General features: G+C 52.0%; 2 protein-coding genes across 2 annotated transcripts; one reads left to right on the top strand and one right to left on the bottom strand.

The window, feature by feature from the left end:
- Window positions 1-925: 925 nt before the first annotated feature.
- On the top strand, window positions 926-3489 carry TGME49_269260 (hypothetical protein; the record flags this gene model as incomplete). The annotated part of the gene is made up of 3 exons (XM_002365576.2): window positions 926-1943; window positions 2317-2669; window positions 2914-3489. 3 exons carry the CDS (start codon window positions 926-928, stop codon window positions 3487-3489), a joined length of 1947 nt encoding a protein of 648 aa, XP_002365617.2.
- Window positions 3490-5313: 1824 nt separating this feature from the next.
- On the bottom strand, window positions 5314-10823 carry TGME49_269270 (leucine rich repeat-containing protein; the record flags this gene model as incomplete). The annotated part of the gene is made up of 5 exons (XM_018781537.1): window positions 5314-5367; window positions 6193-6597; window positions 7097-7693; window positions 8456-9192; window positions 9542-10823. The coding sequence occupies 5 exons, from the start codon at window positions 10821-10823 to the stop codon at window positions 5314-5316; spliced, it is 3075 nt and encodes a 1024-aa protein (XP_018636573.1).
- Between the last annotated feature and the right edge of the window lie 1100 nt (window positions 10824-11923).

Raw genomic sequence — 11923 nt, 5'->3', positions numbered from 1 at the left:
GCAACTTTTACACAGCAGTTTTACTTCTCTTTTTCACGAGTGCGCGTGAATGCAAGAATCGGGAGCAAAGCTGTTTCGAGCCTAACTATTCTGGCATTGTCGACAATTCGCTTTTCACGATCGTGTACCCGCGTGTGTGCTCGGCGCATCGGACAAACTCTGTTCAACGGAGTGCAGCGTCTGCATCCATTTCGTATCTGAATCAATGACTGGCGGAACTGGCGTTATGTGGTGTTGCCCTGCAAGGGAAAAATGAATCTGATTTCAAATTTTTGCGGGTGAAATTGACTCTTCGCAAGCAACATACGAAAACGCGTGTCTGTGTCTCCTCTGCGTGCGTTCATTTACTTTTCCCCGACGCATCACGTTCTTTCAACGGGACTAGTTTGTTATTTGGTCGGCAACAGGTTTTGACACTTGTGGACATCCGCCGTGCGAGTGTGAGCACCTCCTCCAAACCGAGCGTGCGTAGAACTCTGCATCGTTTTGTCGGGTTCAATTTGTCTGCTTTATGGAGTTTTTCATCGTCTTTGCGGGGAGCAAATAGCGGAGCCAGAACGGAGGCTCCTTTTGATGTCTTTTTCTCCAGCTGATCGAATGCTGAGTGTCACCAGCAGAACTCATGTGCCAGGGTGTCGTCTAATCAGAAAGGGAACGAGAGGCTCCTAGATATTTGTTTCTCAAAAGTTGTGTCCGTGGAAGTATTGGAATTGAAGATCCTACGACATCAAGGTTACTCCAACTCGGTCGTGTCCTGAATCTGAAAGTGTTGAATTCCAAGATCCTGCGGCTTAAGGTTGTTACGCAGGGTGGCTGTCGTGTCTACGCTGCAGCTCCAGTGTAGATACCAGCAGAATCGAACTTGGAGCCGATATTTTTCTGTTCGTGTAGGTGCAGCGGGTAGCGTCGAGTGCCTCAGTAGACAATGCCGGTCACAAGTCTTCCGTCGCGGAAGATGTCGAGCCGCCGGCGGCACGGTGACTCCGACGACGAGGATTTCTCCACTTCGGTGCAGCAGCGACGGCCTACACCCGTGCGGGAGGAGGAAGAAGAGACAGAGCTGACTAGCAGCGTGGAAGACGACGATTCCGACGATGGCGTGAACGATCCCGCGTCTCGGACGGATCTTTACCCCTCTGTAAGCCGCCAGTTTCCTAGAGACACAGGCTCCCCCGTCATGTCTCATCACGGTGGCTCGCTGCAGCTCTGGCGCCTTTCCTCGGGGTCGTCTGGAACATCGCAAACCCCCGAGTCCATAGGGCAGAACCCGAGGGTGTGGAGCGGCCCTCATTCGGCTGCAACGAAGGGCATCTCAACGCGCTACACAACTGTTTTTGCGGGAAGCCGCCAAGCAGACGGGGGAGAGACGCCGAGGCGTGGCGAGTCGCCTACGGAGGACGCTCTGCAGCTCAGGGGGACTAAGGTACCCCTCCCTGCACCGTCGAGCGACTCAAACGGCAGCGGTGAGTGGCGGTCTGCGCGAGGGGCGCACACACTCCGAGGCTTCGCAGGTGAAGTGTCTCCACGCCGCATGCAGCGGGCGCGCAGCCCAGACTTAGACGCGGTTTCTGCACGCGGTCACCTAGAATCGCTCGCTTCCAGTTCCCCGGTCGATGACTGGCGACAGGGCAGCGCTGCGACTCACCAGGCGCCTTTGACCGGCTTCAGCCGGCAGGCCATCCGGAGCCAGTGGTGGAGCCGAGCGAACGAAGGAGAGCCGCAAGTGCTGCGGCACGTTTTTGAGGAGCTGTGCTCCGACGAATACGAGAAAGACGACAGCAAGCCGCTGGCATGTTGCGGCTTCTGTCCACTCATCGTCACCCGAAAAGGCTGGAAATCGTTGTTCTCAGTCTTCTGGCAAGACTACAACTTCGACCTACTCATGCGCGACTACATACTGGAGTTCCCACAGCGACAGAACCACGAGTCAACCCGCGCACCAAGTAAGTGGCAGAGGAGAGATATCGCGCATCGACGCGGTCAGCCTGCATTCAGATACTGACCGAGAGCCTGAGCAGGTATTTTGCGAACGAAGCTGTCTGCGCAACGGGGGTTCGTGCTGTTACATTGCATGCAATGCTTTTCAACGAGACGGGTTTCGCGGGCTACCCTCGTGGCGGGCACTTTTTCGTCATCCGCAGATGCGGGTCACCACTAGGCACAGCCTAGGTACAACCTTAGTCTCGCACTCGAGGGTCCGGGGCGTCAACGCGTAGCGCACAGTGTTTAATTTGTCGCAAGCTCTCGTAGAAACGTACGTTCAATCCAGGACTCAAGGTTTCCGTCGTCCTTTTTTGTGTGGTGCCGGCGTCTCAGGTTATGATGTGGGACCGCCAAGCAATACCATGTTTTCTGCCGGTCGAGCGGCCTCGCAGCATCGAGGGCAGCTCAGACATGTCGGCACAATGGCTGAACAGTATGCTGGAAGGGTTGCCCAGTTCTCGAAGGATCCGGATTCAGGGATCAAACACAAGACAGCCGCGCGTCGGCTTACAACGGGATATCCGTTCGTCACTTTTCGATACAGAGCCCTTAATCACGCATACGACTATCTTCTCGGCCAAGTTGTCCCAGTGAAGGTGATTTGGGCAACGGCGTTAACTATAGTTGGACAAGTGCTTCTGTCCGTGTTCCAGCTGCTTGTTGCTCGGGACCGCGCAGGCCTTTTCGTAAGTGGATATTTACGTCGAGTTGTAGCAGTTCTGTATCCAGCTAGGCAGCGACGCGTTAAATGACGTTGTGATGTTTCCGTCAGTTTTCCGTGGTGAGTCGCGTTTGTGCGATGTGTGTTGATGTAATTTGCACGCAACGTTTTGTGCGTCTGGCATACGTGGTCACAGGAAGATGTGTAAAACGAGGCGGTATGTGAACGCGGGAAGCCGAGCACGGTGTCTGTGGTTGTCTACTGTTCAGGCCGACGTTGTCATACGAGCTGGCGTCTGTCTGGGATTACTGACGGTCCTTTTCGTCTTCCCCCTGTTCGCGCGGTTCCGTTGTCGAGCGGAAGTGATTGTGACGTCTTTGGCGTCTTGCTTCTTTGTGTTTTGCTGCATTTTTGAAACGTGGCAAATGATCGGAGGACGGACAGGCCTATCGGAGCCTCTGTCACAGCAAGAGAGGAACGCCACGGTGGGCTGCGTGGACCTCAACTACGAAGGCAACAATTTTTTTGAAGTTCTTGTAGTAGTTGTTCTAACGGCCACCTCAGTACGTACCAGTTTGCTGTTCTACGTGCACATGGCGGCTATTCTGAACGTGGTTTTCCCGTGCGTGATCAAGTGTGCCATCATCAGTGGAGGTTTAGCTAGACTGTCTACGGCAACTGAGGGATACTTCAACCTCTGCACCATTCTTGTTGCTATGTATATGGGATACTACAAAGAAGTCAGCCATCGCCTGGCGTTCTATAGCTGGTATTGCGCGAAGTACAGAATATGCCCGGCAGGGGGAACCCGAAAGCTTTCAAACATGGCTACCATGTCGCGGTAATGTATCTTTTCTTTTGCGAGGAGTTTCCGTTTCTAAGGACCAGCATGAGGTGGGCTGTCCACGTTGAAGGCAGGAATTGGAAATGCAGGCATTCTGTGTCTTCATAGTGAGGCAAGATATCAGTCATAGCAAAGCAGAGGGTGATTATAAAATTACAATTGTGACTGGTGTCTGACCATGGGCAGCAGATGGATGCCACCGTAGACCGTGACGCCGCAGTCTATAAACGGCATGCGTAGTCATTAATGGTGCCGGGCCCGCCGGAAACCGCCTGGCCATGTCAGCTTGCGGAGGATCTGGAGTTGTTAACCGTTACGGCACGATTGTGAGTGTCCATCGGTCAGGGTGGGAAAGTGGCTTCACATTCCCACACAGTGGTTCTCGTGCGGCTATTTTGTCGGATGAGGCGCTGAGCATTCATCGGCAAACCAATTCGGCTAGACGGTCTCGATCAAGTTTCGTATCTGCGTGGGTGCCACCGTGATCCTTCATTCCCCTTCGGATGCGTCTTCAACGACGTCACATCTGCATCGGTGAAACGCGACGAAGCAATGGGAGGAGACTCGCATTCCAACACCTGTTGTCGGTATTCCTAAAGAAATTTTCCGTTATGACGTGATGTCGGTGGGATACTTGTGTCACTTGTGTATGGCGTGCGGTAAACATGAGCTGCAGCCCTATGATGCAAAGGTCGAACGCTCGACGAAGTCCGTTCCTTTACTGCCGTTTTTTTCTAGATAATTTTTGATATAGAGTGATGGTGGTACATATTCTAGTCGTCGCGGTATGTCCTGCGGTCAACATTCACAGATTTTTTGCCATACGGTCCGAACGCCTGACGGCCTCCGTTCTTTTGCTGCCGTTGTCGGGGGTGCTGCTAGTGTACTACAAGTTCTGAATCGTTTCGCGTGCAAGCTCGACGAGCCAGTCGTTCGGGCTAGAAGCAGGTTCTTCTGGTTTCCCAGCGTTCACAGGCGCGGGGGTGCGCTGCTGTTCACTTTTCGAGAGAGTCTTTTTCGGTTTTGAGCTGCTCTCGCAGTTGCCAGAACTGGTGTAGGTTCAATAGGAGTGTTTTTTTTTGCGCCTTGAAACGGTACAATAGGTAGTGTCCAATCAATTTTATCCATCGTGGGCAGTCACTGGGAATCTGCGTTCTCTAACGCAGGCCTGTATACCGGCTTTACAGCACACAAACCATGATCTCGCCGACTGAGGTTCGTAAGGAGCTCGTTCCAATTTTTTCAAGATCATGTTTGGCGCGCGATGTCCGTGTCGGGCTCTGCGGTTTCTGGTTGAGCAACCGACAGCGGACTCAGAAGACGAGCGGGGGTAACGTTCTCCGTATAATTGTTTTTTTGGAAGCACGGCGATTGTTGTCTCCGAGCGGAGTGGCGTCTCGTGTTGCTTTCTGCAGAAGGTAGTACCCTGCCGCGCCGTTGTTGTGTCACTGAGAAGTGTTTGTCCGTGAGGCAGTTTAAGAGACGTGACTGCGAACCAATATACGCACGGGTTTTGCAGCCAGGGGGCACCGTAGGAGAGATGAACCTTGTACCTCCCTGCCTGGACACATGTCCACCGACCGGAAGTTGGGTTCCCAGTCTCGAGCATGATTGTGGAGTAGAGTGACCGGTCTGTGAATTTCGAGACGCAGAACGCAACGAGAGTGGGTGTTTCCTGGAACTTTGTGGCGCGAGATTACTAGCGGATGAACTTGGCCGGTGGCGGTGTGAGAGGTGATACGCTCTCGTTGATGTTGGTGGGAGCGTGTTTGTGTGTCGCCCTCTTGCTGGAGCTGAATTATTGTTTGACGCCGTTGCCTGGTTGTTAACAGGAAGGTCCTGGCAACTTAAAATGCATTTTTCTTTGTGCTGAACGACTCTGCAGCCACACAAAAAAGAGAAAGACAGCGGGCATGGCTATCTGTCAGTCTACCCTCTGTGCGGAGACTCACCAGTGGAGATTGTTGCTGTGGGGGGATAAGCGACCCGTGCACGACACAGTGCAAGTCGAATCTGTTCATGGACATAGATCTGCAGTTGTAGCCAGACGAGATCACACGTCAACGACAAATTACGCGAACGCTTTCCAAACGTAGGCGAAGAAGGGAAATATTGCCAAAAACACTTCGCCCCTCTGGTAAAGGTGTGCTGCTCGCTTTGTCAGTCGCTGAGGCCGGGCTGAAGGCTAGTCGCTTCCTGACAGAATCGCGTACAGCGTCATCTTTGTGAGACACAACAGACGGACTCGTTATAGGGAGTAGCACGAAAACGACAAGCGACGAGTCACTGCACTTACGGCGGGGTGCTGACAGCGTTTGCTCTGTGTTGTGAGAGTCCGCTTGGTCCCCTGACAGTTTTTGACCTTGGAGGAATTCTGTGGGTAACTCGGCATCCAGTCTCCAACTCGACTGGGCAACTTCTCGTCACAGGAGGTGTGCAAATTGGAATTGATTCGCTCACGCATAATGGTTCTGACTGGCTTAGATGGCAGGAATTATTCGTATCACCCTGAAGGGGACCCATATTATCACAGGCATGGGCGAGAGACGCCAGCGTCGCACCTCCGTCACGGGAGCAAAAGCATCTCGGAATTCTTAGACTGCGTGAGACGTGTGCGGAAGCCCATGTTACCCCCGTTTATAGAGAAATCCGTCTACCTCTGAACCGCGTCACTTCCGGTCGCCAGAACCGCAACGTTGCTCACCTGAGAAGTGTGTCTTCGGGAGTTATCGCGGCAACTGCCTCCGGTATCGGTGTCATGTGCAAGAGTTACTCCTTCATCTTCGCTTGATAAAGTGACGGCAACAGGCAATGAAATGCTTCTGCTACCTGTTAGGGCAGCGAAAACGGCTAGTGGGGGATCTGTCGTTACGTTTTCTTCAGTGAGATTTTCTGCACAGATCGGGACCCCGTTATCAATGATACCAGAGGATGAGCGGGTCGACATCAGCATATTCGTGCGCCTGTGAGCTCCGCCGCGAAGGAAGGGTTGCTCTGTCTCTCCAACACAGCGCATTGGGGAAGTTGGTGTGGGATGCTGGGTATCCGGACTGGATGCAGGCTGCGGACGGGCCTCACTTGCGCCCATTTCCATGGTACCCTGAAGATGCTACACAGAACACAGCTCATGCTTGATAGTTGGTGGTGTCGAGGATGGCGGAAACTGAGAGACATTTGCTTCTGGAATTTCAGTACAAGTGGCCGCCGTGATAGACGACCAGGCGGCATCCTCTCTACGAATGGAAGGGATTCACAGTTCGCCATGTGCATGACTTGTATGAGCGTCCAGCAGTCAACAAACAACAATTCTTAACCACTTCAGCGACCAGTATGTAGGTGGCAAGGAGGTGCTGAACTTCTGGAGGCGAATCATTGCTCTTCGAAGAGACTGAGTCAATGATTACGGACATGGCTCATCGACACGCGCGTGACGAAGTCTACTATTGAACAAGCCGTAGTTAAGATCATCTTGTCAGCTTGTGCCTCTTGTTTCCTTTATGTCGGTGTCACTTCATAAGTCAAAATATAGATGCCGCGATTGCAGGGGGAACCAAGATTCCCTCGTCCATCCCCCGAAGGCAATGCCAAAACTTCGTTGCCGTCCTTACCAAACACTTGATCGTTTCTGTCTGAGGATGGGAATCCTTGAAGCAGTGCTCGCCGCCACTGTCCACGTGGAGGCGAAACGACGTTCGTCCGGAGTAAGAAGAGCCACGTTGTTGGCTTGTCCATGAACAGGGAACACGAGATCCACCATATGCCACTGCAGACCCACTCCTCCTAAAACTGGTTTGTCTAACAGCTTCCGTGGCATCACGAGCCGAAACTGACGAAGAGCACGGAGATCCGTGTTTTGTTTCGTTTTCAGGCCAACTGGGACCTGGCTGAAACGTATAGTCGACTGGAGCCACCCCCTCACTTTCGGTCTCCACTCTACCCACACATGTCGTCTTACAGGGCTGTGCGTCTTCTGTTTGGTGATTTCTTGAACTCCCGGCCGTCCAGGATGAGGTGGAGCCACCTTGCCTTGGAAGCAAGGCTTGAATGTACTCTTGAACTGCCACCGTGGCGGAGCACGCAGCGTCAAATGATCGAAGTTCTCTGTGTCCTTTTGTCAGGTGTGCCAAGCACCGCAGATACTGTTGTGCTTCAGTGAGAAAACGACTAATGAGGAGCTGTTCGAGTTGCCAAAGACGTAAAAGTGCCTGCATTCAAACCAGACATATTCAGAAACAAACGTGGGCGCCGTCGGAAAGAATGTTTCCGCTATTGAGCCATCTATCTTTGTAAGAACCTGTGTGATAAGGAAACTCCCACGTCTGATACAACTCCACTGTCGGATCTTACGCCACAGTGGCACACACGCTTCTGCGCTTCTCTCGTTTGTTGCGTGCTTCCCCAGTTACCAGTTTAGTATCGAGCACCTCGCGCGAAAATTCGCTGTGCAGATGAATACACTCTGTTGTTGAAGAAGAGTGGCTGTGCCAGAGCCGCGCAAGTTTTCTGTCCTTCCGCACGTCGTCCTCGAAAAGTATCAATAGTCCCCGGATTTTCTTCTCCAGTGATATGACTTGTCTTTTCAGATCTGCGGACTGACAGCTGGCTCTGGCAGCTAGACCACCTGGTGAATAATCTTGAGTTGCCTGCGAGATGCATTAGAGAACAACTGAAGGCAAATCGTGTGAATGCTTCTGTCCCTCACTCGGTACACCTGCAGCCAAAGCGCAGATACATGAGTCTTTGCTTCGTCTATTCCCGGTGTCTGAATGCGTCACCTGGATCGTCTTCTGGAAAGTGCGAAAAAACAGCTTCCATAGAAGTATATCGAGCTCTGTCGGTTTCTAGATTAAATTCTACCTACACGAGAGTACTCTGGCGCAGGTCAATTCGATGTGGTGCCAGCAAAAAGAGCAGCTGCTACATGAAATCGTTTTTCGTGCTTTTGCAATGACTGTGCGCCAATTTACCTGCAAAATAAGGATGGCGTGTTCGGTGGCCCCAGGAATGCTAACGGCTGGTAGGCTCTGCCGGAGGCTTTCCAGTTGCGCAATAGCTGTCGCCGTCCGTTCATAGAGGTTAGCAGCTCCGGGGGTTTGACTAAGGCGGTAAAGTCCAGAAATGAAGGCTCGCCTAGCTCTCTGCAGCCTGGCGAGGTGCTCTTTGCACCTGTTGAAATGAGCGTTTGCCTGGATGTCTTTTTGTTGTGTAGCTAAGTAACACTGTCGCTGCTGAGAACGAAGAGTGGCCTCGGTGACTTTGCTATTGTGGAACATACCGAGAAGGGCTGGGATATCAGATCGCAAGACGTATGCCATCCTCTCTTTCTCCTCGAAAAACCTTAGGAACGAGCTGGTAGATACCGGCGGTGGCCACCTACAGGGGCGACGCTCGACAGCTGAACGTGTGCTCATCCGGGTACGGTGTTGGTCTACGTCTTGGCTCGGTGGAAGGTTTCTGCTCCCCTCAGACACAGATCTCCTCTTCGCTTCACTTGAGCCGCTTTCGACAATACTGTTACGAAAGTGCTGGCCTCGGTCAAACTTGGACTTCTTTATGATCTCAAGATCCGCTTGAGGGCAGTCACACATCTCTGAGGTAATCGCAACACTGAGCTGACCAGCTGTAGACGATCGCCGAAGAAGTTGCTCGTGCTGCGCCGAAGAGTCCAATTCTCGAGTATCGAGCCTACTGTCCAAACCCAGGCCTGCGCATGACGGGAGCCGCCTGAAACGGGTTCGTACCTGCTTCGGCACGAACTGGTGAGCTGAGTGGTTCCCAATCACACCTGGTTCATGGTCATTTTCCGAGATGTGGCAGGAAAATCGATGCACGTAAATATGAGTACTGTATACTTAACAGAACCTCATCCTACACCGTATTGCACATTCTTCGCAGACGCTGCTCGCCGACTTCGCATGCAAGTGTCCTGTGTTTGTGAGGGTAGTCTCTCACTGGGCTACAGTACATTGGTGGTTTAACAGCCTGTTCACCTAACGTATGCTGAATTGATCCGAAACGCACTACTAGGCCATCTTTTCAATTTCCATCCTTACCAAAACAAGTTCTGGTATCTCTCTGCTCGGGTTGGTGAGTGACGATCCGTCGCTGCGCTACCGCATGGACGTCACACTCTGGGTGCTCGTTTTTCACGAGATGGCTTTTGCTGTTTCCTTGTGCGTCGGTTCCAGTCGAAATCTTTTGAGCGCCTGAAGCTGTGATCGCATCACAGGGAATGTCGGCAGCAGGCTCTTGCTCGTCCTTGCGTTCTTTGTCGCATGCTGCGTTCTCGAGAGTCGCTGAGTGCTCATTTGGTAGACCGACACCAGCTTTGTATCTAGGTGACTTCGAGTCTTTACAAAAATGCGCGTTGTTTCTGGTCAGAAACGACTGGTTTGTGTCTGGGCAGCTGACGTAAGTGAGCCCGTCACAAACAGAGTGCTGAAGCAGCGGGCAGCTCATCAGCAAGCTTATGAACGAAGTGTTAAAGGCGAGGTCTTTGTTCAACTTGTTCCCAAAAAGTCGCAGAACTTCAAGACTGGGGAACGCGGCTAATGCCTCTAGTGAGCTCACGTCCTCAATCGCGTTGCCGGAGAGGTCGAGAGTACGCAGCGATAGAGGAAACGCTCCGCTTTGTTTCTGAGGGCACTTCGTTGCAGTGACCTGGCTTTGTGATTGCTTGATTCTATGTGGATGGTTGACTTGTGTGAAGGCTGTCCTAGGCGGGAGCGCACTAATAGCGTTACAGGCAACATCAATATCTTCCAGAGGTGCGCCGCCAACAAACGCAATTAGAAAATCCAAGTTCTGTAGGCCACAGTTTTTCAAGTGCAACTGTTTTAGGGATGGAAGGTACCCCAGAGAATCAAGCCGGTGAGCCTCCAACTGCAGTCCTTCGTATTGAATGATGGTGAGGTTAACCATATTTCGGAAAGCTTGAGGGAACTCGAGAAAAGCGTCGAGGCTCACAGTGTCGGTTGTTAGCATGTTAATGCTTCTCAACAAGCTACTGGTCACCTGAGACTGCAGCAAATTCTCCTCAATTTCGGCATTCTGGGAAACAACAGGCAGCTTGACTACGACAGACATGCCTTTTTGCTCGGCTGCTGCAGATACCACTCCATTTCCGCTGTCTCTGTGATGCCACTCCAGCTCATAGATCTCAGGAGTCGCTGCTGTAGAACTAAGACTTTCTTGACTTGATTCATCTGTTCGAAGGTCGAACACTTCGGGAGGGTGTCGATTCCCTCCGCATGCAACAGACATGCCATCTCCTTGCTGCCTGAAGCCAGCTGCGGAACTACATACTTCACAGGAGGAAGCACGAAGACACGCCATGTCGCCAATCACTGCAGTATTGCCCCGTGGCTCAGAACTCCGGGATGCAGAGTTCTCAGGCTTCCCACACGATTCTAGACGTGGCTCAGACTCTAGAGATTAGAACCCTAACGTAGGATTGCTTGAAAAGAGGGTTAGCACCACCGATACAAGTTGTTTCCACGCCATGTCCTTCCCGGGAAAGTGCCAAGCATGCTGATTTTGTCTTTAGAAGGTGCCAGGTCGAACGACGCGAGACTTAAACGGTCTAAAACAGGAAAGGCATATCCACGAATATCATGCGTTTTGATTCTGTCATAAAAAGTACTCTAATGAGAACCAAGTGAACGGTGTGCTGCTCACTTCCGCTGCAGTGTCGAGTAGTTCAGCCGGTCGTAGTTGGTCGACAATGCTGGCACGTTAGCCGACCCTGGGCCCCCACGGATAATGATCCGCAGCCCTGACGGTGGGGCTGATCAGTGCCGCCAGCCTTCCGAGAGATACCACAGCTCTGGTGCGTCTTGCCAGTACGCGAAAGGACTAGTCAGGCTCGTGCCGCGCTTTGCTGGTGTCACCTGAAGGGCAGCCAGAAAGTTAAATTGGCGTTATCACATCCTATCACATACTTGCTTTGTTATGAACAGGATTAGAACCGAAGATCTTTCCCCGCGCAGACATATTGTCCTCTTGGGCACTAAGTCTGCGAATATGAAGACGGCCACCTCCGAGCCACATAGCACAGCAGGCATATGGAACACCAAAAAAGGTGACTCTGATGCAGGGTTAAAACACCCGGGTTCCTCCAACAACCGTTGGACTGATAATAACCGTGAGATGCTTCTTCACAGTGTGAAGGGGAACTGCTACACTCCCGTGACCTCTCTAGAGTGTCGTCAGGAAAGACTATTATTGGTGAGGGAAACCATTAGAGCTTACTTTCGGTATAAGAGAGTTGAAGAATCTGTTTGTTTTCTACCGAGGCATCGGATCCGTCGCCGCAATAGTTGTCCGACAACTGTTCTAACTTATGTTAGAGCAAAATATGCCTCTGCGTACAGAACGTAGTGAGCAAAATTTTGAATGCCCGGAGGGCAAGATGTTCACGCAGAAAATAACCATAT

Source organism: Toxoplasma gondii, chromosome VIII (assembly GCF_000006565.2).
Source record: "Toxoplasma gondii ME49 chromosome VIII, whole genome shotgun sequence".
Lineage (NCBI taxonomy): Eukaryota > Apicomplexa > Conoidasida > Eucoccidiorida > Sarcocystidae > Toxoplasma > Toxoplasma gondii.
This window is presented reverse-complemented; position numbering and strand designations above follow the sequence as displayed.